The 24,157-nt window shown below is 35.8% G+C and overlaps 1 protein-coding gene across 1 annotated transcript in view; it reads left to right on the top strand.

Annotated features, from left to right (window-relative positions):
* LOC132344341 (dachshund homolog 2-like) overlaps nucleotides 1-24,157 on the top strand; it is a 361,118-nt gene that overhangs the window by 193,533 nt on the left and 143,428 nt on the right. The window contains exon 2 of the mRNA XM_059883832.1: nucleotides 19,559-19,597. Within this exon, the coding sequence (XP_059739815.1) occupies nucleotides 19,559-19,597 (39 nt within the window). The remainder of the gene's footprint in view (nucleotides 1-19,558; nucleotides 19,598-24,157) is intronic.

Below are 24,157 nucleotides of genomic sequence, written 5' to 3'. Positions count from 1 at the left end.
ATTTAGAAAGATGGTAACAATAACCCGGTGTACGAGACAGCAAAAGAGACACGGATGTATAGATCAGTCTTATGGACTCTGTGGGAGAGGAAGAGGGTGGGGAGATTTGGGAGAATAGCATTGAAACATGTATAATATCATGTAGGGAACGAGTCGCCAGTCCAGGTTCAATGCATGGTACTGGATGCTTAGGGCTTGTGCACTGGGACGACCCAGCAGGAGGGGAGGGGAGGGAGGAGGGTTCAATTTGGGGGATGCAGGTATACCTGTGGTGGATTCATTTCGATATTTGGCAAAACTAGTACAATATTGTAAAGTTTAAAAATAAAATTAAAAAAAAATAAAAGAAGCAAAACTTACATGTTAGATAATATTTTAGTGGTAACTTAATATTTGTTTTATTTTTATTAAGCCATTTATTTTGTATTGGGCTATCACCAATTAACAATGTTGTGATAGTTTCAGGTGAACAGCGAAGGGGACTCAGCCATACATATACATGTATCCATTCTCCCCCAGACTTCCCTCTCTTTCAGGCTGCCATATAACATCGAGCAGGGTTCTATGTGCTATACAGTAGGTCCTTGGTGGTTATGCATTTTAAATATGTGTGCAATGTGTACCTATCCATCTCAAATCCCCTAACTATTACTTCCCCCACTAGCAAACAGGAGGTCCTTCTCTTAATTCTGTGAGTCTCTTTCGGTTTTGTAAGTTCTTTTAATGATGATCCAAAATATGCATTTTTTGTAGATGAGTATATTTTGAGGTATAGTATACATTGTTATTCTTTGGGACCCTTGAAAAATCCATTATTAACAACAATGTTATTAATTCAGAACACATATAAAACCTGAAATAACCTTTTGGAAATGAAAGAACAGCTTGTCTTTTTTTCTGCCCCATCTGGCAATTTGCTAAAATTTGAAAAACCCTTTAAAGTGTACCTGCTTCTGAAGCATCTTTCAGTAACAATATAAAATTTATAATATTATACATAATTTTATTATTTTGTGTGTAGACCTTCTGCCTATTTTTTGTCATTATTGTTTTAATTGGAGTGTTTAAAGTCACCAGAGGTAAATTGCGACTATTACTTGATGTTATAGTTTTAAAATACGTGGTTGGTATCTAAGGATGCTGGTTATTGAAATAATGATACCTTTTCAGCTTATATATGATTTTTTCTATTGAATAATTTTTATTGCATTATTTGATCCCAATATTTCAAAATGAGAATTCCAATGATTTTCTTGATATCTTATCACAGGATAAAGAGAGATGTAATGATGTTTCAGTGTGTATAATCATACCAAGATTATTATTCATCTTGTTAACACTTTTTCTCTCTGCAAAATAAAATTGTTTCATAATTAAGTATAGTGTTTAAAGAAGGGCTTTATTTGCAAGGTGTCAAGATACAGTGAACTTAATTGGTGTACAGTGACTTTATAATTTTTTATTCGGTAGATACAAGCATTTTTGTATTATCACAAAAGATATAAACTTAATAAACTATTCATTTTTATAAAATATTCTAAACCCAGTGTACAGCTTGTATCATATGACAGAATGTTGAATATTTTGACATGAAAATGAAGTTGAATAGAAGAATTCAGAGTAAATTATATCCATTTTCTCTATGGAGGTACAGATTCAAAGGATTTCTTTTACAGCATTTAAAAAATAATAAAGACCACCACTCATTTAAAAATTCAGAGATAGAAAATTTACTTACCAGATGTTACCTTGATGGTACCAAAGATGATATAGTAAATGAACATCTGATCCCTATTAGTAAATCTCTTTAATACCTCCAAATGATTATACTTATAGTCAAACATATTGAATTATGTCAGAAAATCCTTGGATTATTTTTGCTTTTCACTGGATAAATATTCATTGTGTATTTAATGAGTGTCGGTCTTTAGAACAATGCTACTGCTGCTGTTGCTAAGTCGCTTCAGTCATGTCCAAACCTGTGTGACCCCATAGACGGCAGCCCACCAGGCTCCCCCTTCCCTGGTATTCTCCAGGCAAGAACACTGGAGTGCGTTGCCATTTCCTTCTCCAATGCAGGAAAGTGAAAAGTGAAAGTGAAGTTGCTCAGTCGTGTCCAACTCTTAGTGACCCCATGAACTGCAACCTACCAGGCTCTTCCATCCATGGGGTTTTCCAGGCAAGAGTACTGGAGTGGGACTTAAATATTAAATTAAGAAAGTGTTGAGAGTTTACATAGTCATTATAGCCCAGGACAAAGATAAATGTAAAATTTAGACTAGTCCATGATTTGAGTTATACTGTGAGGTATAAATCCAGAGAGAGAGAATTTTTAGAGCATTAATTTTAACAATGGAAGTCATTGAAATATAATGTATATAGGTGTGTATATATATGTATATGTATATATGCAGAATGAAGCAGGACAAAGACTAATAGAGTTTGCCAAGAAAATGCACTGGTCATCGCAAACACCCTCTTCTAACAACACAAGAGAAGACTCTACACATGGACATCACCAGATGGTCAACACTGAAATCAGATTGATTATATTATTTGCAGCCAAAGATGGAGAAGCTCTATACAGTCAACAAAAACAAGACAAGGAGCTGACTATGGCTCAGATCATCAATTCCTTATTAACAAATTCATACTTAAATTGAAGAAAGTAGGGAAAATCACTAGACCATTCAGGTATGACCTAAATCAAATCCCTTATGATTATACAGTGGAAGTGAGAATAGATTTAGGGGCCTAGATCTGATAGATAGAGTGCCTGATGAACTATGGACATTGTACAGGAGACAGGGATCAAGACCATCCCCATGGAAAAGAAATGTAAAAAAGCAAAATGGCTGTCTGGGGAGGCTTACAAATAGCTGTGAAAAGAAGAGAAGTGAAAAGCAAAGGAGAAAAGGTAAAATATTAGCATCTGAATGCAGAGTTCCAAAGAATAGCAAGAAGAAATAAGAAAGCATTCCTCAGCGATCAATGCAAAGAAATAGAGGAAAACAACAGAATGGGAAAGACTAGAGATCTCTTGAAGAAAATTAGAGATACCAAGGGAACATTTCATGCAAAGATGGGCTCAATAAAGGACACAAATGGTATGGACCTAAAAGAAGCAGAAGATATTAAGAAGAGATGGCAAGAATACACAGAAGAACTGTACCAAGAAGATCTTCATGACCCACATAATCATGATGGTGTGATCACTCATCTAGAGCCAGACATCCTGGAATGTGAAGTCATGTGGGCCTTAGAAAGCATCACTATGAACAAAGCTAGTGGAGGTGATGGAATTCCAGTTGAGCTATTTCAAATCCTGAAAGATGATGCTATGAAAGCACTGCACTCAATATGCCAGCAAATTTAGAAAACTCAGCAGTGGTCACAGGACTGGAAAAGGTCAGTTTTCATTCCAATCCCAAAGAAGGGCAATTCCAAAGAATGCCCAAACTACCACACAATTGCACTCATCTCACACGCTAGGAAAGTAATGCTCAAAATTCTCCAAGACAGGCTTCAGTAATACGTGAACCGTGAACTTCCAGGTGTTCAAGCTGGTTTTAGAAGTGGCAGAGGAACCAGAGATCAAATTGCCAACATCCACTGGATCATGGAAAAAGCAAGAGAGTCCCAGGAAAACATCTATTTCTGCTTTATTGAATATGCCAAAGCCTTTGACTGTGTGGATCATAATAAACTGTGGAAAATTCTTCAAGTGATGGGAATACCAGACCACCTGACCTGCCTCTTGAGAAATCTGGATGCAGGTCAGGAAGCAACAGTTAGAAATGGACATGGAACAACAGACTTTTTACAAATAGGAAAAGGAGTATGTCCAGACTGTATATTGTCACCCTGCTTATTTAACTTATATGCAGAATACATCATGAGAAATGCTGGACTGGAAGAAACACAAGCTAGAATCAAGTTTGCCGGGAGAAATATCAATAACCTCAGATATGCAGATGTCACCACCCTTATGGCAGTAAGTGAAGAGGAACTAAAAAGCCTCTTGATGAAAGTGAAAGAGGAGAGTGAAAAAGTTGGCTTAAAGCTCAACATTCAGAAAACAAAGATCATGGCATCCAGTCCCATCACTTCATGGGAAATAAATGGGGAAACAGTGGAAACAGTGTCAGACTTCATTTTTGGGGGCTCCAAAATCACTGCAGATGGTGACTGAAGCCATGAAATTAAAAGATGCTTACTCCTTGGAAGGAAAGTTATGACCAACCTAGATAGCATATTCAAAAGCAGAGACATTACTTTGCCAACAAAGGTCTGTCTAGTCAAGGCTATGTTTTTTCCAGTGGTCATGTATGGATGTGAGAGTTGGACTGTGAAGAAGGCTGAGTGCCGCAGAATTGATGCTTTTGAATTGTGGTGTTGGAGAAGACTCTTGAGAGTTCCTCGGACTGCAAGGAGATCCAACCAGTCCATTCTGAAGGAGATCAGCCCTGGGATTTCTTTGGAAGGAATGATGCTAAAGCTGAAACTCCAGTACTTTGGCTACCTCACGCGAAGAGTTGACTCATTGGAAAAGACTCTGATGCTGGAGGGATTGGGGGCAGGAGGAGAAGGGATGAGGAGGAGAGGATGAGATGGGTGAATGGCATCACTGACTCAATGGATGTGAGTCTGAGTGAACTCCGGGAGTTGATGATGGACAGGGAGGCCTGGCGTGCTGCAATTCATGGGGTTGCTAAGAGTTGAACTTGACTGAGCCACTGAACTGAACTGATATGCAGAATTGACAGAAAATGCAGATGGCTAAAAAATAAACTTTAAAAAGAAATTGGGTAAAGTCTATTAAGATAATGAATTTTCACCAACATATTTTAAATAAATTAAAACAAATTTGAGATGGTATACTAAATAAAATGAAGTTTAAAAAGGAGGTTTGTTTTGAAAACAAATATTCTTAAGCAATATACCATTAAAACGTATAATTTGGGGGAATTCATTTGCAAAGGAAAGAAAGGTCTTAATTTCTTGACATTCTCCTACTTCATTCTAATAATTGTTTTAGGTGAAAGAAAAACACACTTTTATGTTTTCTAATTCACTTAATCTTTCCTTTTTATAGAGCCTTTGCAAACAGAACTGCTTATAACTACAATGTGTTACATATTTACTTAACTTTGAAAAGAACATGACTCTAAAATGGTGTAGATAAAATAGTGTATATTTGCCAGTTGCTAATTGATGCTTTTAAAAGAAAGTCAAAGCTTTGAATGTCTTTGAATTTTCTCCATTTCTAAATGCTCTGTGGCAGATTCATGTTGATATATGGCAAAACTGATACAATATTGTAAAGTTAAAAAATAAAACAAAATAAAAAAGGAAAAAAAAATAAAAGTTTGCCACTTGAAGGTTCACATGCAAAAAAAAAAAAAAAAGAAGAAGAAGAAGAATTTAAGACCTGTCTGCTTGTATTGTGACATTGTTATTGATTTTTAAAATTTTGCTTTGCTGTAGGTTGTAATGGGTAAATAGTTAATGTGAGGTGGAAAGGGCATGCTATTTGTGAACAAGGCAAAAAATATATTGTTTCCTACTAGGAATAAACCTTCAGAAATAACGGTGAAAAAAAAGAAATAACTGGGTGGTCTTTCATTGCCACTTGATGTGAGTTTTAGGAGGAAGCATTCACAGATACAAAAACATTCTTTAAGATGTGAGCGTGGTAAGGCCAAGAGCCTTTACAAGTAAACAGAGTAAAAGACTGAAGATCTCATGTAGGATTGCTACATTGGGTAGAAGGAAAAAAAGGGAAGGTCTACCTGCACTGGGGAGATGAGGAGGCAGTCAGAAATCTCTTGATTTTCAGTGTGAAGACAGCTACATGTTCTACAGTGTGGAAGAGAAAGAATGCAATACTAAGGGGTCCTAAATAAGGGGTGACTATAGAGACACTCGGGGAAGGCAATGGCACCCCACTCCAGTACCCTTGCCTGGAAAATCCCATGGATGGAGGAGCCTGATGCGCTGCAGTCCATGGGGTCACTAAAAGTTGGACACGACTGAGCCACTTCATTTTCACTTTTCACTTTGATGCATTGGAGAAGGAAATGGCAACCCACTCCAGTGTTCTTGCCTGGAGAATCCCAGGGACGGGGGAGCCTGGTGGGCTGCTGTCTATGGGGTCGCATAGAATCAGACACAACTGAAGCGACTTAGCAGCAGCAGCAGCACAGAGACACTAGGAGAAGTATGATGTGATGGGTGGAAAGGATCCACAACATATGTACTGAATCATTACTATTAGCCATGATTCATATTTGTATAAATAAGAGAAGAGTGAAGTTCTTTTTTTTCATTTATTCTTTCATTGTTTTTTTTTTTTTCTTTTTCATTTTTTAAAAATTTTGTTTGAATTGAGAGAGAGACAAATTGACAGGAAGAGTTTTTTTCCAAAACCCTGTGACAGTATTGCTGATAAATATTTAGGAAAAAAAATGATGCCTGGTGAAGTTTTAGACTTAAGGGGGCATACCTTCTAACAGATGGAATATGTACATAGCTATGAATGAATAAGGGAGATGCTTATGCATTATTTGAGAAGACGGTTATGGAAGTAACTTCTAGTAAATTTATAAAGTGAAGAGGGTAAATATACAAAAGGAATAATACAGAAACTTCTGAAAAGGAGAGAAAAATGCCACTTAATCACCTAACAGAGAATAGCCAAAAGAAAATATTAGGTAGTGAAATAGCTAACAGCCTTCATTCGTATTCAATTAGTGATAATCATAACCCTAATAAGCTGCCTAGGTATTCATATATTGGAAATTTTGTTTGAAGACTTATTGGTGGGTCTGTTTGATTTTGCTAAAACATGAAAAATGACATCTGAAATATGACAGTGTCAGAATATTGATTTTTCACCAAGGAGAAATAATTATTTTATTGGGATCAAATGATAAAGACAAAAACTTGTATTAAAGAAACCTGAGTGAGATGATATGGAACACTTCTGAGGCAATAGAAAACTAACTTTGGAAAGTATGGAAAGTCCACAACAATAATACTTAGGGAAGAAAATGTCAGTTGGAGGAAACTTTCTATAATTCATAATTCATGGCATTCCAACAAGACAAAAAGTAATAAAATCAGATAATGTAAAAATTTTTGAACTGTGTTCATAAAGATTTTAGTAGTATAAATTAAAATCTGGGGAATAATGAGTATAATACAAAACAAAGAATAGTTTTAAGTTTACATTAAAAATAAAAATTGCATTAAAGATTTTATATAAGACCTGGAAAAATGAACTTGATCTTGACAGTTGCATTTGAAATAAATACTATGACCTCGAATACTTCTTATCAAACATGTGTCTACTAAAGACTTTAATCATATTTTATAATGTTACAGCTGTTTTTGTTATCAAAGTGATGTTAAGTAGCTAGGTTTTGTTGCTTTCAAAGAATCAGAGTTTAGTGATAGAGATGAACATATGACTGAATGTTATAGCAAAGGCAATCACAAAGTGCTATGTGAGCAGAAATGAAGGAGCCATTGTTAGTTTATGTGTTTAAAAAATGCAAAAAAAAAAAAAAAATGAAGCAACCAAGGTTAATGTTAAGACCAGCATATTGTTTGACTCCATTTTGCTGTTAGAAAGGAATAGAGGAACTTACTCACAGCAGAGATAAGGACCAGAAAGTTTCACAGCCCTTTTAAGTGTTCATTTTCACCACTTTGTTTTAGAGGCTTTGTTTACATGGTCTTTTGTTAGACACTATAAGGAAATATTTGATTAAGGTCATACCTGAATGGTCTAGTGATTTTCCCTACTTTCTTCAATTTAAGTCTGAATTTGGTAATAAGGAGATCATGGTCTGAGACACAGTCAGCTCCTGGTCTTGTTTTTGCTGACTGTATAGAGCTTCTCCATCTTTGGCTGCAAAGAATATAATCAATCTGATTTCGGTGTTGACCATCTGGTGATGTCCATTTATAGAGTCTTCTCTTGTGTTGTTGGAAGAGGGTGTTTGTTATGACCAGTGCATTTTCTTGGCAAAACTCTCTTGCCATCTCTTGTTTGATCACTTCCAATTTGCCTTGATTCATGGTCCTGACATTACAGGTTCCTATGCAATATTGCTCTTTACAACATCGGACCTTGCTTCTATCACCAGTCAAATCCACAGCTGGGTATTCTTTTTGCTTTGGCTTCATCCCTTCATTCTTTCTGGAGTTATTTCTCCACTGATCTCCAGTAGCATATTGGGCACCTACTGACCTGGGGAGTTCCTCTTTCAGTAACCTATCATTTTGCCTTTTCATACTGTTCATGGGGTTCTCAAGGCAAGAATACTGAAGTGGTTTGCCATCCCCTTCTCCACTGGACCACATTCTGACATTGTACAGGAGACAGGGATCAAGACCATCCCCATGAAAAAGAAATGCAAAAAAGCAAAATGGCTGTCTGGGGAGGACTTACAAATAGCTGTGAAAAGAAGAGAAGTGAAAAGCAAAGGAGAAAATGAAAGATATAAACATCTGAATGCAGAGTTCCAAAGAATAGCAAGAAGAAATAAGAAAGCATTCCTCAGCGATCAATGCAAAGAAATAGAGGAAAACAACAGAATGGGAAAGACTAGGGATCTCTTCAAGAAAATCAGAGATACCAAAGGAACATTTCATGCAAAGATGGGCTCGATAAAGGACAGAAATGGTATGGACCTAACAGAAGCTGAAGATATTAAGAAGAGATGGCAAGAATACACAGAAGAACTGTACAAAAAAGATCTTCATGACCCAGATAATCATGATGGTGTGATCACTCATCTAGAGCCAGATATCCTGGAATGTGAAGTCAAGTGGGCCTTAGAAAGCCTCACTATGAACAAAGCTAGTGGAGGTGATGGAATTCCAGTTGAGCTATTCCAAATCGTGAAAGATGATGCTGTGAAAGTGCTGCACTCAATATGCCAGCAAATTTGGAAAACTCAGCAGTGGTCACAGGACTGGAAAAGGTCAGTTTTCATTCCAATCCCAAAGAAAGGCAATTCCAAAGAATGCTCAAATTACCACACAATTGCACTCATCTCACATGGTAGTAAAGTAATGCTCAAAATTTTCCAAGCCAGGCTTCAGCAATATGTGAACTGTGAACTTCCTGATGTTCAAGCTGGTTTTAGAAAAGGCAGAGGAACCAGAGATCAAATTGCCAACATCCGCTGGATCATGGAAAAAGCAAGAGAGTTCCAGAAAAACATCTATTTCTGCTTTATTGACTATGCCAAAGCCTTTGACTCTGTGGATCACAATAAACTGTGGAAAATTCTGAAAGAGATTGGAATACCAGACCACCTGATCTGCCTCTTGAGAAATTTGTATGCAGGTCAGGAAGCAACAGTTAGAAATGGACATGGAACAAAAGACTGGTTCCAAATAGGAAAAGGAGTTCGTCAAGGCTGTATATTGTCACCCTGTTTATTTAACTTCCTATGCAGAGTACATCATGAGAAACGCCGGACTGGAAGAAACACAAGCTGGAATCAAGACTGCCGGGAGAAGTTTCAATAACCTCAGATATGCAGATGACACCACCAGGGCAGAAAGTGAAGAGGAACTAAAAAGCCCTGTGATGAAGGTGAAAGAGGAGAGTGAAAAAGTTGGCTTAAAGCTCAACATTCAGAAAACGAAGATCATGGCATCCAGTCCCATCACTTCATGGCAAATAGATGGGGAAATAGTAGAAACAGTGTCAGACTTCATTTTTCTGGGCTCCAAAATCACTGCAGATGGTGACTGCAGCCATGAAATTAAAAGACGCTTGCTCCTTGGAAGGAAAACTATGACCAACCTAGATAGCATATTCAAAAGCATAGACATTACTTTGGCAACAAAGGTCCGTCTAGTCAAGGCTATGGTTTTTCTTGTGGTCATGTATGGATGTGAGAGTTGGACTTTGAAGAAGGCTGAGCACCGAAGAATTGATGCTTTTGAATTGTGGTGTTGGAGAAGACTCTTGAGAGTCCCTTGGACTGCAAGGAGATCCAACCAGTCCATTCTGAAGGAGATCAGCCCTGGGATTTCTTTGGAAGGAATGATGCTAAAGCTGAAACTCCAGTACTTTGGCCACCTCATGTGAAGAGTTGACTCATTGGAAAAACTCTGATGCTGGGAGGGATTGGGGGCAGGAGGAGAAGGGGACGACAGAGGATGAGATGGCTGGATGGCATCACTGACTCGATGGACGTGAGTCTGAGTGAACTCCAGGTGTTGGTGATGGACAGGAAGGCCTGGCGTGCTGCGATTCATAGGGTCTCAGAGTTGGACACGACTGAGTGACTGATCTGATCTGTTAAGGAAATATACATTAGTTATGGTGCTTGCTTTTAGTTTTTTGCATTTTATATAATAAAGTCAGCAGATACACATGGGGTTAGATAGTGTTGAACATATCAATAAATTGATGAAAATGTACATATTGTTAGGTGATTTCACTTTTATCTGAGGGGGATGAAGTGAGCTGGTAGACAGTAGTCAGTGGGAGTGGTGTGTTTTTCTCTGTGTAACTGTTAGGAAAACTATGTCATTCATTTTCTTTATTTCTGGAAATTTTCCAATCAAGAGGTTCCAAATAAAACTAATTTTCTAAAGACGAAATTAAAAAAAAAAAAAAAACCTATGATGTTCTAGATGAATGACAGCTTATTTTTACCTACATTCAGGGTTATCCCTGGTCACTCAGGCGGTAAAAAATCTGCCTACAATACAGGAGACCCAGGTTCAGTCTGTGGGTCAGGAAGACCCCTTGAAGAAGGGAATTGCTACCCTTTCCAGTATTCTTGCCTGGCAAATTCCATGGACAGAGGATCCTGACTGGCTACAGTCCATCAGGACGCAAAACGTTGGATACAACTGAGCAACTAACACTTTCCCTTTTCACTTTCACTTTTTCAGGGTTAAAAGAAAGATCTAAAATTCTGTGGGATAGATGATGAGATTACAACATTCGTATAACCTCACTTAGAGTGTTATGCTTAGTTCTAGTTACCATATTTTTAAAAAAGATATAGCATTGAAAAAATGGAATTAGATTGACTTTAGGGCTACCTGATATTAGCTGTGAAGACAGAATAGAACCCAGAACAGAATAGAATTATGAATTTCTATAATCTTTAAAGAGAACAGTTGAAGAAGATTTAATTGAAAATAAACTCACTTCAACATACATATAATGTTAGCTCTGTTTTTTTTTTTTTTTGGCTCCACTGGGTCTTAGTTGTAGCATGTGGAATCTAGTTTCCTGACTGGGGATAGAACCTGGGCCCCCTGCATTGGGAACATAGAATTTTAGCCACTGGACCAACAATAGAGTCCCAATTCTGTTTTTATTATAGTACAGATAATTGTAAAGAGATGCATAAATTCAGTGGAAATGAAATTTGCTGAAACAAACTATCTGTACTCCTCAGGATTTCAAGTCAATTTTTCTGTAGCATCAAATAGAACAACACTTTCATGATTTACTTTGTGAGGTAAAATGCTTGAAGAATTTTCCTTCAGTACTTTTATGGAACATAGAAAAGATATGTCCCTTAGCTGAATACCACTGACAAGCATCCAATAACTTTTTATGAATTAAGAAAGATGTCTCTGGAGTGGCAACTATGTTGCAATAGCTACTAATTTCTCAGATAAATTTTAATTTAATCTATTTGTATTTTAGGCAGGTAGTTGGCAACTCAAAGATCAGAGGACCACAAAGTTATTTGAGCTTGATTGGCCAGAGATGTCAATTTATCCAACCCCAGTTTTACAAATAAGGATACTGGGATCTAGAAAGGGCAAGTCATTTGCTCATGGTCACACATACAATTGTATCAGTCAGTTCAGTTGCTCAGTTGTGTCCAACTCTTCACGACACCATATGCTGCAGCATCCCAGATTTCCCTGTCCATCAGCGACTCCTGGAGCTTGCTCAAACTCATGTCCATTGACTTGGTAATGCCATCCAGCCATCTCATCCTCTGTCATCTCTTTATCCTGCCTTCAATCTTTCCTAGCATCAGGCTCTTTTCCAATGAGTCAGTTCTTTGCATCAGGTGGCCAAAGTATTGGAATTTCAGACTTGGCATCAGTCCTTCCAATGAATATTCAGGATAGATTTCCTTCAGGATGGACTGGTTTGATCTCCTTGCAGTCTAAGGCACTCTCAAGAGTCTTCTCCAACACAACAGTTCAAAAGCATCAATTCTTCAGTGCTCAGCTTTCTTTATGGTCCAACTCTCACATCCATACATGATTACTGGAAAAACCTAGCTTTGACTAGATGGACTTTGTTGGCAAGGTAGTGTCTCTGCTTTTTAATACATTGGTTTGTCATAGGTTTGTCTAGGTTTGTCATAGCTTTTCTACAAAAGAGCCAGTGTCTTTTGATTTCATGGCTGCAGTCACCATCTGCAGTGATTTTGGAGCCAAGAAAATAAAGACTTTCACAGTTTCTGTTGTTTCCCCATTTGCCTTAAAGTAATGGGACCAGATGCCATGATCTTCATTTTTTGAACGTTGAGTTTTAAGCCAACTTTTTTACTCTCCTCTTTCACTTTCATCAAGAGGCTGTTTAGTTCTTCTTCAATTTCTGCCGTAAGGGTGGTGTCACCTGTATATCTGAGGTTACTGATACTTCTTTGGCAATCTTGATTCCAGCTTGTGCTTCATCCAGACCAGAATTTCGCTTGATGTACTTTGCATGTAAGTTAAATAAGCAGGGTGACAATATACAGCCTTGACATACTCCTTTCCCAGTTTGGAACCAGTCTATTGTTCCATATTCAGTTCTAAGTGTTGCTTCTTGACCTGCAAATAGGTTTCTCAGGAGGCAGGTAAGGTGGTCTGATATTCCCATCTCTTTCAGAATTTTCCACAGTTTATTGTGATCCACACAGTCAAAGGCTTTGGCATAGTCAATAAAGCAGAAGTAGATTTTTTTTTTTTTCTGGAACTCTGTTGCTTTTTCTATGATCCAACGAATTTGACAATCTGATCTCTGGTTCCTCTTCCTTTTCTAAATTCAGCTTGAACATCTGGAAATTCTCAGTTCATGTACTATTGAAGCCTGGCTTGGATAATTTTGAGCATTATTTTGCTAGCATGTGACATGAGTACAATTGTGCAGTAGTTTGAACATTCTTTGGCATTCCCCTTCTTTGGAATTGGAATGAAAACTGACCTTTTCCAGTCCTGTGGCCACTGCTGAATTTTCCAAATTTGCTGGCATATTGAGTGGAGTGCTTTAACAGCATCATCAGTTCATACATACAGCATCATACAGTTGCATAGTTGATACTAGTACCCAAGTCTCCTTATGTCTTGTTCAGTGTTCTTTCTGTTAATACTGTTGCTTACAGAATAGGTTGTTGTTTAAAAATTCATTTATAGCTAAGTTTCATGATTTCATGGAAACAAAGTCATAAGCTAAGAATTCTCCTTTGCTCCATTCTATACTTTGTTTCTATGCTAATTTAAGCTTTAAGTCATATTAATGCTAGCCTTAGACTTTCTATTGCACGTGTCCATTCCTTTTAATTCTCATCTCTATCTGGTCATCTCATGCAGAGGACATTGCAGTTACCTCCTACATGATCTCACCTACAAACACTTGTAGCAGTTCATTCTGCCCATCTTGTCAGTTTCAACTTCTTAAAGCATGTTATCCTCTTTCTTTGTTTTCCAAAATCTATGTATTCTTCAAGGCCGAAATCAAAGATCGTCTCTTTCATCATGACTTTACTTACCACTCTAGGTATAAGTGATGCCTTCATCTAAATTTGTATAGCTCTTAGTTTGTTATAGCTATTAAATTCTTATAGCTATCACTCTAGATATAAGTGATGCCTTCATCTAAATTCATATAGCTTATTGGTTTGTTATAGTTGTTAAATTCTGATAGCTATCACTCTAGATATAAGTGATGCCTTCATCTAAATTCATATAGCTATTAGTTTGTTATAGCTGTTAAATTCTGATAGCTATTACTCTAGATATAAGTGATGCCTTCATCTAAATTCATATAGCTATTAGTTTGTTATAGCTATTAAATTCTTAAGCTATTAGCATTCAACTTTAATTCATCAGATACTTTTGAGTTCCTATTCTATGCTAGGAAATCATGTGGAGTTTACTACTTACAGACTTTAAGTGCAATAATTTGTGACTATAATATATTTCTTTTTTCAGATTATAATATACTTGATAACAGGGACCATGCTTGAAGATTTTTGTATTCTCCATAGCCCCATAGCAAAGAGCCTTTTGTACATAGTTGATGATCTGTAAATATTTGTAGATATATTTTGAGCTAAGAAGGTGCTATCAGGAGATGAAAGTGGCCTCTGTAGGATCAGTACACAAACTGTTAGATATCAATTATAACTATTTGAAGAGCTTCCCTTAACTCTTAAAGAAGTTGATTCTTTACATATCATGAAAGTGATAAAATGATCAAGGAAGAAGTATCAAGGAAAAGGGGGTATTTCATTCATACTCAGATAAATATTGTCAACAATAGGAAGTGGAAGAACACTGAATCGGATTAAAAACACTTCAATCTCAGTTTCTACATATATACAAATGGGACAGTGTTTCAAACCCACTTTTGCATATAGAGTAGTTGTACTGCATTAGTTAATGATGAGAACTGTAAAACTGTGTAACAGTAAGGTGTTTTGTTACTGTAAATCTATGTAACTATAAGGTATTATTATTTAATGGAATTCTGAATTCAAAAAGGGGCTATATCAAAATGTAGTAATGTGTAATGTTAAGTACTTGCCTCTCATATCTTAATTGGTGATAATATGCTTTTAATTTAATCTTATTTTATTTTATGATGGTAGAGTGATCCTTGTCAGAGATTAAATCAAGGGAGGAATGTAAGGGACTTAATAGACTTTCAGATACATACTTTTCTTCATTCCCACTCCTGCCCCTTACCATTACATTGAGAGCATATCCAGATCAAGATTCCTTTGCTCTGACAGTGCTTGTCTTCATCTGCAGCAAGACTAAACCAGATAGGATTACCAGAATGATCAACTGGCAAATGAACTCATTTTGTTAGAAACAGCTTAGCTGAGTTCTGCCTATAGAACTGTCAGTGTTTCACATTTAATTTAAGCTTCACTAAACAAATAAGCCAAATGTTAAAAAAAGTAAAGGTATAATTAAAATAAAATTTAAACTATTCTTTCTCTCCTGAGTAACTTCATAATGATTCTATATTTTTACCTATCAAAAGTTTAGACTATTTGATGCCATCAATTAAATTTGAGCTCATGATATTTCTAATCAACTTTAGCTACTCAGTGAAAGTTTACTAATTCTAAAACACCCTGGCTGTCCTTGTAGAAATTAAGCCCTATCGTGAATGATGTAAATCAGTGTAGCATAGAAGAAATATGTTCTTAAGATATATTTTATTAAAATAAACTTGAAGACTGTACAATGATGGATTTAAATGAGTAAATTGTCCCATTACATAACTAATTTCCTATTCATTTGACAACTTTTTACTGAATGCTTACTTTGTGAACAAGAAACCTAAACTCATTCTTCAATGGAAATTCTATTTCAAAAGAAAAATAGATCTAAAATGCATAAATAAATAAAATATTTACACATTACTATAAATGCTATGAAGGAAACACCATTTAATTCAGTAATTTAGAATTGGAGACTGCCACTAACTTCTTTATGTAGGCAGCATACTATTTATTTATTTATTAATTAATTTATTTTGGAGGCTAATTACTTTACAATATTGTTTTGGTTTTGCCATACATTGACATACTATTTAGATGTAAGTCAATTTACTATTGCCTCAGTGTGTTATCAAATCATCAAAAACAAGTTAACTAAAATCTGATAAAGCTGTGATTGCACCCAGTGTCTCCGGGCTTTAATGTACATCTACCATAAATGTTTGCTTTGGCTTCTAGAGCATTTCCTTAGTGTTTTCTGTGAGTCATTCTAAACATACTATAGAAAGACATAATCATCAACCAGCAGACCTGAAATATAACTAGTGTAAACAAGGTTTAAAAAGTCTCTTATGAAAGGCTGGCTAAAATTCCCAAATGGACCAAGAACAGGATTCAAAGGGTCACTCATGTTTTCTCTAGCCAGACCTACAGTCATGGATAGCAAGATTATAAGGAAAAAATTTTCCAACAGAAATATTGTGGACAAATATGCCACAACAATAAGTGGTTTAAAATTTATGAAGGTTTTGAGAAATTTTGATGTTTAAGCTTGATAAAATAAGAATACTTTCAGATACATTATCTAATAATTAGAATTCATTTATGTTACTATTTACAATATATATGTATCGATGCCCCCTTCTTACAAAAATTTAAAATGTTGTAAGCTCATTTATTAACTACCAATCCATCCCGTATTTAATTTTCCTTTTCTTCCCTTTAGACTGACTTTAAATCCGACTGAGGTTTTAAAGAGTCAAGCTCATGCACCAAAGTATTTCAGAAGAAACATATTTAATATGACCAAAGTTTTTTTTTTTTTAATTTTATTTTATTTTTAAACTTTACATAATTGTATTAGTTTTGCCAAATATCAAAATGAATCCGCCACAGGTATACATGTGTTCCCCAGTTCTAGGAAAAATAAATTTCTGAATTTTATGGAGGAAAAGAGGAAGTTGTTTTATTGTTTGGGTTCTTGAATGAGAAAATCATGCCTTTGGAGACTTAAGTGATCAAGAGGCTGTTTGGATGCCCTCTGGAAACTTAAGTAGGCCTAAAATATCCAGGCCTCTATTTTTATATTTTTAAAATGAAAGATACATTCAGCTCCTTTTTCTTTTGACATACATTCTTGTCCAAGAATTTCCGGGATCCCTAAAGAGATTAAACAGGTTTATAAAAGCTGCTGTGGAGTAAGAGTTGGCATATAAAATGAAGAAAGTTATTAGAGTGAAGAAAGTTTCCTAAAGGCTCCAACAGTGGAAATGTAACAGCTACCCAATATCATGATGTAATCACATCTCCAATGAGAAACTAAAAAAAAATTACCAACACAGATTTACTTGTCATTTATCCCCTACAGATAAAGTTAGAAGTAGAGGCAGGGTAGGACGTATTTATTACATTTGTTGCCCAAATCAGCATTTTGTTTATTGCATTGGGCCAGGAAAACACATTAAATGACTAAATCATCTTGTCTGCAAACAGCTAAAGCCGAATTTAGTAGTCTCTAAAGTATGGCAATATGTGCAAGTTAATCACTGACTCATTTAAAAGCATAGGAAACATTTTTTTCTAGTTTTATTGAGGTAGCTGACAAAATTTGTATGTTTTTTAAATAATCATTTTATTTATCTATTTATTTGGCTGGTCTTTGTTGCTGTGCATGGGCTTTCTCTACTTGTGATGATGAGTGGGGGCTACTCACTAGTTGCAGTGTGCTGGCTTATCATTGCAGTGGCTTCTCTTGTTGCAGAGCTGGGCTGTAGGGCACAGGAGCTTCAGTAGTTGCTGCATGTGGGCTCTGTAGTTACAGTTCCCATTCTCTAGACCACAGGCTCAATATTTGTGGCACACAGGCTTAGTTGCTCTTTGGCATGTAGAATCTTCCTAAACCAGGGATCAAACTCATGTCTCCTGTGGATTCTTCACTACTGAGCCACCATGGAAGTCCAATTTGTATGTTTTTAAGGTGTACAATCATTTTACATATATTAAAACAGAAATGTTTTATTGATCTTTTGGAAATTTGAATATATGGCAACTACTTTGATTGAATGATACTGCTTCTGAACAAATTCAGAAATGTAGAAATAATGTTTTATTTTGAATGTCAAAAATAAAGTATGTGTATTTATCTTGTGGTCCCTAAGGTCCTGGAGTTATAACTAGTGTTAGGCAGTATTGTAAAATACATTCTTAAACAATTGACAAGACAAATGAGAAATTTTCAAAAGTCAAGGTAAACTCCTAATTTTCTAATAAATTTAAAAATCCTTAATAAAAGGACAGTTAGCTCATGGATATTTATATATTTATTGGATAATTCTAACAAGAATGTTTCAGAATTTGGTAATTTCAAAGTCTATTTTAAATAATCTATTAAACTTAAGCTATAGAAGATTTAAATTATTTTTTCTTAACTTAGTATAATTATGTACATATGGTGACAGTCAAAAAAAGTTCTGTTGAGTTTAGAAAGTTGTATAGTTAAAGAAGGAGGATCTCTGGTGAAAGGGAAATAAGTCCTCCAACATAAAGCCCACTAGATTAAGGAAGTATGCATAATCATTGACTTGGTATGTATGAGTATTTTCTACTTTAAGAAAATGTAATTTCAAAACAGGTTGGGTAAGTGAACTATAAAACAAAAACAAATAGTTCTGACAATTAAGTGACAGACACAAGAGTAGGTGAAAAATGCTCTCTTTCCTTCATTGTCACTTCCTTTCCCCAGCAACCTCAGATATATGTTTGCAACTGTGGTTTATTTAAAAAATCTTTCTATAGACCTTTAAGCAGGAAAGCAGTTGCCTTTCAAAAAAAAAGCTATTAGAAGGATAGATTTTGAAGAGGTGATGAACTGACCATATATATTTGTAGTGGGTATTAGAGGGAGATTCCTGTTTCTGTACTACTAAGAAATGGAATAAGGCTCAAAATAGCCAAATTACATTACTTACAGGTTTTGTTTTTCAGCTTATCATTTTAAATTTCATTGTTCTTAAAGGGTATAGGAGCACTGGGAACTATTATACTGTTAGAAATAATGGTTGTTTTGTTAACTAAGATGATTATATGGGTTTTTATCAATCTCTTTTATATATTTAACTTATTTTGTGTGGATGTGTGTATGACTGTGTATGTGTATGTGTCTGAGTGTGTGTGTGTGCACGCGCACATGTGCACATAACTCTTTTGGGGAAGATGTAAGATAGTTCAGTATTGCTTCAGAAAAAGTGTATAGTGAGCTGTGTGATTAATGGCTCCATGTTTAGGAAATTAAGGCATAGTGTTGATACTGGCTTACTTTTATCATCCTGTTGGCCTGATAAAAATGAGAAGAAAATTAGAAAGGATTATTTTCCCTAAAAAGTATTGGCATACCCAATGGGATGGAAAGGAAGGCTCTTGAGAGAAAGGGAAAAGACACAATATTCCTGAATCCTTTTTTGAAATTGTTATGACCCTAGGCCACTTTCTTCAACATAAATCTATAATGATATTTCCTTGCCTTCATACATAGAAAAGCCCTAAACCACATGACATTTCACATTATTCTTTACTCAGTGGGGATTAGACCAGAAATGTAATAACATTATTCATATATTTAAAACACTATCTGATAGCAATTCAGGCTTTCCAACTTTCTTTGTGTTTTCCCTGCTGGTGTTTCATTGTGTGTAACCTGTCTAAAATTTCTGCAGAATTTAAGAAGATTTTTTGTAAAATATAATAAAGCCTTGATTAATTGGAAACTAACTAACCAGAGCTCTCAATTAACCAGTTTTATTTATTTATTTTTTGCTACACTCTCCTTTTAGAAGGAAGAGGCAAATGACAAGAAAACAAGCTGTTAACAGGTATTTATGTATTTATTTTTTAAAAATCAACTTACTGGGAATGTCCTGGAGCCTGTACAGATTCAGCCCAACTTCGATAATTTTGTTCCCTGTGTTATATTTACTAAGGTAGGAAAGTAGAACTGTTTAAAATTTTCAGCAGCAAATATTGAATCTTGCTTAATCCTTAATTAATAATAAAATCCAAATACCTGATTAGAACCTGTCTATCTATTTGAGGGTTTTAGTTAATTGGGGTCTTCACAGTTTCACTATTGCCAGTTAATGATCATTCATATATACTGTATTAACTGAGAGTGGATCCCGGGATCATACAGGTGGGAGATGACTTCCACCATAGAAAGCATCTCCTTTCCTGGGAACTAAAGCAGAAGCTAGAGAAAGGCTACAAAGTTGATGGGGGTTGAGTAAGGTCACTGACATAAAAATAATGTCACCTATGTAAAATCATGGGAAAGTGATTCACCTGCCCTGTGGCTCTGAAATGCTTAGGAAGGTACATTCACTTTTGCAGGGCAGCACAGGCTATTAAGTGTGCTATAGCAATAATGCAAAAACAAACAAACAGGCGGTCTAATCTCCTGGATCTTTCTAAGCATTAGGCACAGATATATATGCTGTAAGCATGATACTAGTTCTAAAATATTTGAAATTATTTTTACTCTAAAAATACCTTTTTAAAGTATTTGAAACTCTTAAGATTTATACTTTATATATGTTTATATATATTTATATATATTTATACTTTATATATGCAATTTCAGCTAAATTGCAACCAGAGATGCCATATTGCTCAAGGCTTCATACCTTTTAGGTTGTAATGGGAACAACGAATGGGCAGTTAACAGAGATTTAAGGGACAAGGAAGGGAACCCATGATTCTAAAGTACATTTTGATATTGCCTGCCAGTAGCACCTCCTCTTCAGGTTAAGTCACCCTTTGTTGACTTTTGCCCCCTTCCTTCAGGGCTGCTCATGATGCATGTTTTATCTGTATTTTTTTTTTTTACAAGGACAATGTCATAGGGTTGTTGGAAAGATGGGGGCCATACCATGTGATTTTCCTGGGTTTTCAACATGGAAAATGAAAATCATCAGGGTGGTGTTTCAAATATCTGGGGTATTTTCTGTACTGAATGTTACTCTTAAATATCATGCACACTAAAGAATATCCAAGTGACCTGAAGCAGTGGATGTGCCTCCTTAAGTGCTAAACTTATTTTTAAACTATAACTTCAATGTTAGGGAGACTAGAACTCACTAGATTTAATTAATGAATGATTTTAACTGAAAAAGTTTAAATGGATTAAGCCTTGAGGTTAGGTTTGGGATATTGAAAATAAGTGTTCTTGATTTTATATAAATGCAATTGAATTCAGGCATTGAAATGGACTTTTTAAAAGTATAATGACATGCGAATTAATGTCAACTTTTTTCTCTAAATTAAACAAAATAGTTAATAACTGTATAGATTTACTTCTAGATTAATCAGAACACACATTATATATGCAGATATATTAATCTGAACACACATTATATATGCAGTTTTTACATTTGCTGTAATCAGAGAAAAACTGCGAAATGTTTTTGAAAGTATATGTACTGACACACAAACTACAGAGAAACAGGAGACTCGCAAATTCTAATACCTACTGAAGCAAGAATAGTAGCATAAACGAAAGGCCATAAACAGTAGGGAGTGGTGGGGACTATGGTGACCAGGAGAACATATATTCTTTCCAAGGTAGGTTTAGTTGCTTAGTTGTGTCTGATTCTTGTAACCCCATGGACTGTAGCCCACTAGGCTCCTCTGTCCATGGGATTCTCCAGACAAGAATACTGGAGTGGGTTGCCATTTCCTTCTCCAAAGGTGGCAGCTATTACTCAACTCAGCTGATTGCTACCAGAATGGGAATTCAGGCTCAGTGTTGTTAATATCTGACTGTTTAAGAGAAGCTGGGAATCCAGAATTTTATATTAAATTCCCCAATTCTTAAATGTTGGTAACAAAGTCAATAACCGCCCTCCCCATCCCACCCCCCCAAAAAAAGAAAAAAAGCAATGCTATTCAGGCAAAGCAAAACTCAACTGTGGTCTGAATTTAGCCTATGGACTTAGTTTGCAACCTTTAGTTTAAATTGTAAGTCCTCTGTGTAAAAAAAAAATCACAGTATGTTATAAATGCACCCAAAGGTCTTGATGATGGAAAATTCATATAAAGTAAATAAATAATAAGTGGAGTGCTTGTAAATAATTCTCCTGATATTAAAAATTGTGGTTATGCACTTTGTGATATTTTTCTTACTATATAGAAATAGACAAGATAGTTTTACCTCAATGTGGTTTGAAAACTAAGATAAAATCATAAATTTTTTGTTTTCATGTTTATCAATGAAATGTGGTATGAAAGATCATTTCGTCTATGTCCAAAAGACAATGTTTAGGTATAGGTTCTGTCATATAATTAAGGCTACTATATAAAGCCCTATTTATGGTGCTTTAATAGGAAGAAAGCCATGTATATTAGCATGTGTTGTTTTATTTTAAATTGGCTTGCCTTTAAACAAATTCCCAATTTTATCTAGTGAAATTCCTTTGTTTTTACAAATGGTTAAAATAAGAAATAAAAGAAATGTAAGTAGTTAACACAACAAAACTTCATTTGAACTTTTGATAGGCATTGGCAAAGATAAAACAAAAGCTGGTCATTTGAGATTTTACTAAGAAGTAGCTTGGACTGATCTGGACTTTGCTTGTTTTTCTGTCTTGCCCTGGACCTTAGCACATAATCCCACTGTGCTACATTGCTTTTGACATCTGTATACCCCTTCATCACTGGCAATCCAAAAGAATATTTGTCTAAAAAGGAAACAATTAAATTCCAATCTCTCTAGGAAAAAAAGGAAAACAAGAAAAAAGAAAACTACCCACTGCTAAACTTGCTTTACGAAGGCAATGGCACCCCACTCCAGTACTCTTGCCTGGAAAATCCCATGGATGGAGGAGCCTGGTAGGCTGCAGTCCATGGGGTCGCTAAGAGTCAGACATGACTGAGCGACTTCACTTTCACTTTTCACTTTCATGCATTGGAGAAGGAAATGGCAACCCACTCCAGTGTTCTTGCCTGGAGAATCCCAAGAATAGGGGAGCCTGGTGGGCTGCCGTCTATGGCGTCACACAGAGTCGGACACGACTGAAGTGACTTAGCAGCAAACTTGCTTTAACAACCCCTATGATATATACCATAAATCCTTAGGATGGTAAATTAATATTGTCATTTTTGATGAGAAACTTAGAGGAATTTTTAAAAGGAGAAAAGTGAAAAAGAAATAAAAGAATGCCAAATGTCAAATCTTAACTAAAAAATCCCCACCTTTCACTTCTTCACATATTATTCTACTTGCAGATTTAATACAGACACATATGAAAGATGAGAAATGGTTGGACAACTGGTCAATACATATGACACCGTGTAAAACAGCTGATGTTTATTTACTTAAATAAAATTTGGGTGGACAGTGCTTCCCTTTCTAGATCAGCAGATAGTTTTGATCACAAGTAATCTGTTGTGTTATACAGATGAACTATGTTTAAATGAAGTAATTAATTAAAACCGCTCCCTGAAAAATTTAACAAATGGAGATTCTTAGTTAATTGGTTAATCCTCAAAGGTAGAGAATCTAAGAAATAAGTGACTTTTTGATGCATTTGACCAATGTAGACATATAAATTGGAGAAGGTGATGGCACCCCACTCCAAAACTCTTGCCTGGAAAATCCCATGGACGGAGGAGCCTGGAAGGCTGCAGTCCATGGGGTCGCTGAGGGTCGGACACGACTGAGTGACTTAACTTTCACTTTTCACTTTCATGCATTGGAGAAGGAAATGGCAACCCACTCCAGTGTTCTTGCCTGGAGAATCCCAGGGACGGGGGAGCCTGGAGGGCTGCCATCTATTGGGTTGCACAGAGTCGTACACGACTGAAGCAACTTAGCAGCAGCAGACATATAAATAAAGTTTTTCAGGATATATTTTGATGAGCTAGCTTTTTTTTTTTTTTTTTGCCAGAACATTATAGTATCTAACAGTTTTCAAACATGATACACCTGGTGATTTTTCATGTATTAGTTCATTTAATCATCATGACAGCCCCATAAAGCAAGGGCTATTATTGTGATCCTTGTTTTGCAGATGATGACATTGAGGTACAATGAAGGTTAGTGATTTATCTAAGGCCACACAGCCTACAAATACTGAGCTAGCATTTGAATCAAGGCTGTTTGATTTCAAAGTTCATATACGTTGGATCAATATATTTTATAACCTGACAACTAGAATCAGACTAGTTACCAAAACATCTAATTTCATTATATGTGTGTATATATGTACATTTTGTTCATTCGCTCAGTCATGTCTGACTCTTTGTGACCCCACAGACTGCAGTACTCCAGGCTTTCCTGTACTTCACTATCTTCTGGAGTTTGCTCAAATGTGTCCATTGAGTCAGTGATGCCATTCAACCATCTTGTCCTCTCTCATCCCCTTCTCCTCCTACCCTCA

This window comes from Bos taurus, chromosome X, assembly GCF_002263795.3.
Source record: "Bos taurus isolate L1 Dominette 01449 registration number 42190680 breed Hereford chromosome X, ARS-UCD2.0, whole genome shotgun sequence".
Lineage (NCBI taxonomy): Eukaryota > Metazoa > Chordata > Mammalia > Artiodactyla > Bovidae > Bos > Bos taurus.
This window is presented reverse-complemented; position numbering and strand designations above follow the sequence as displayed.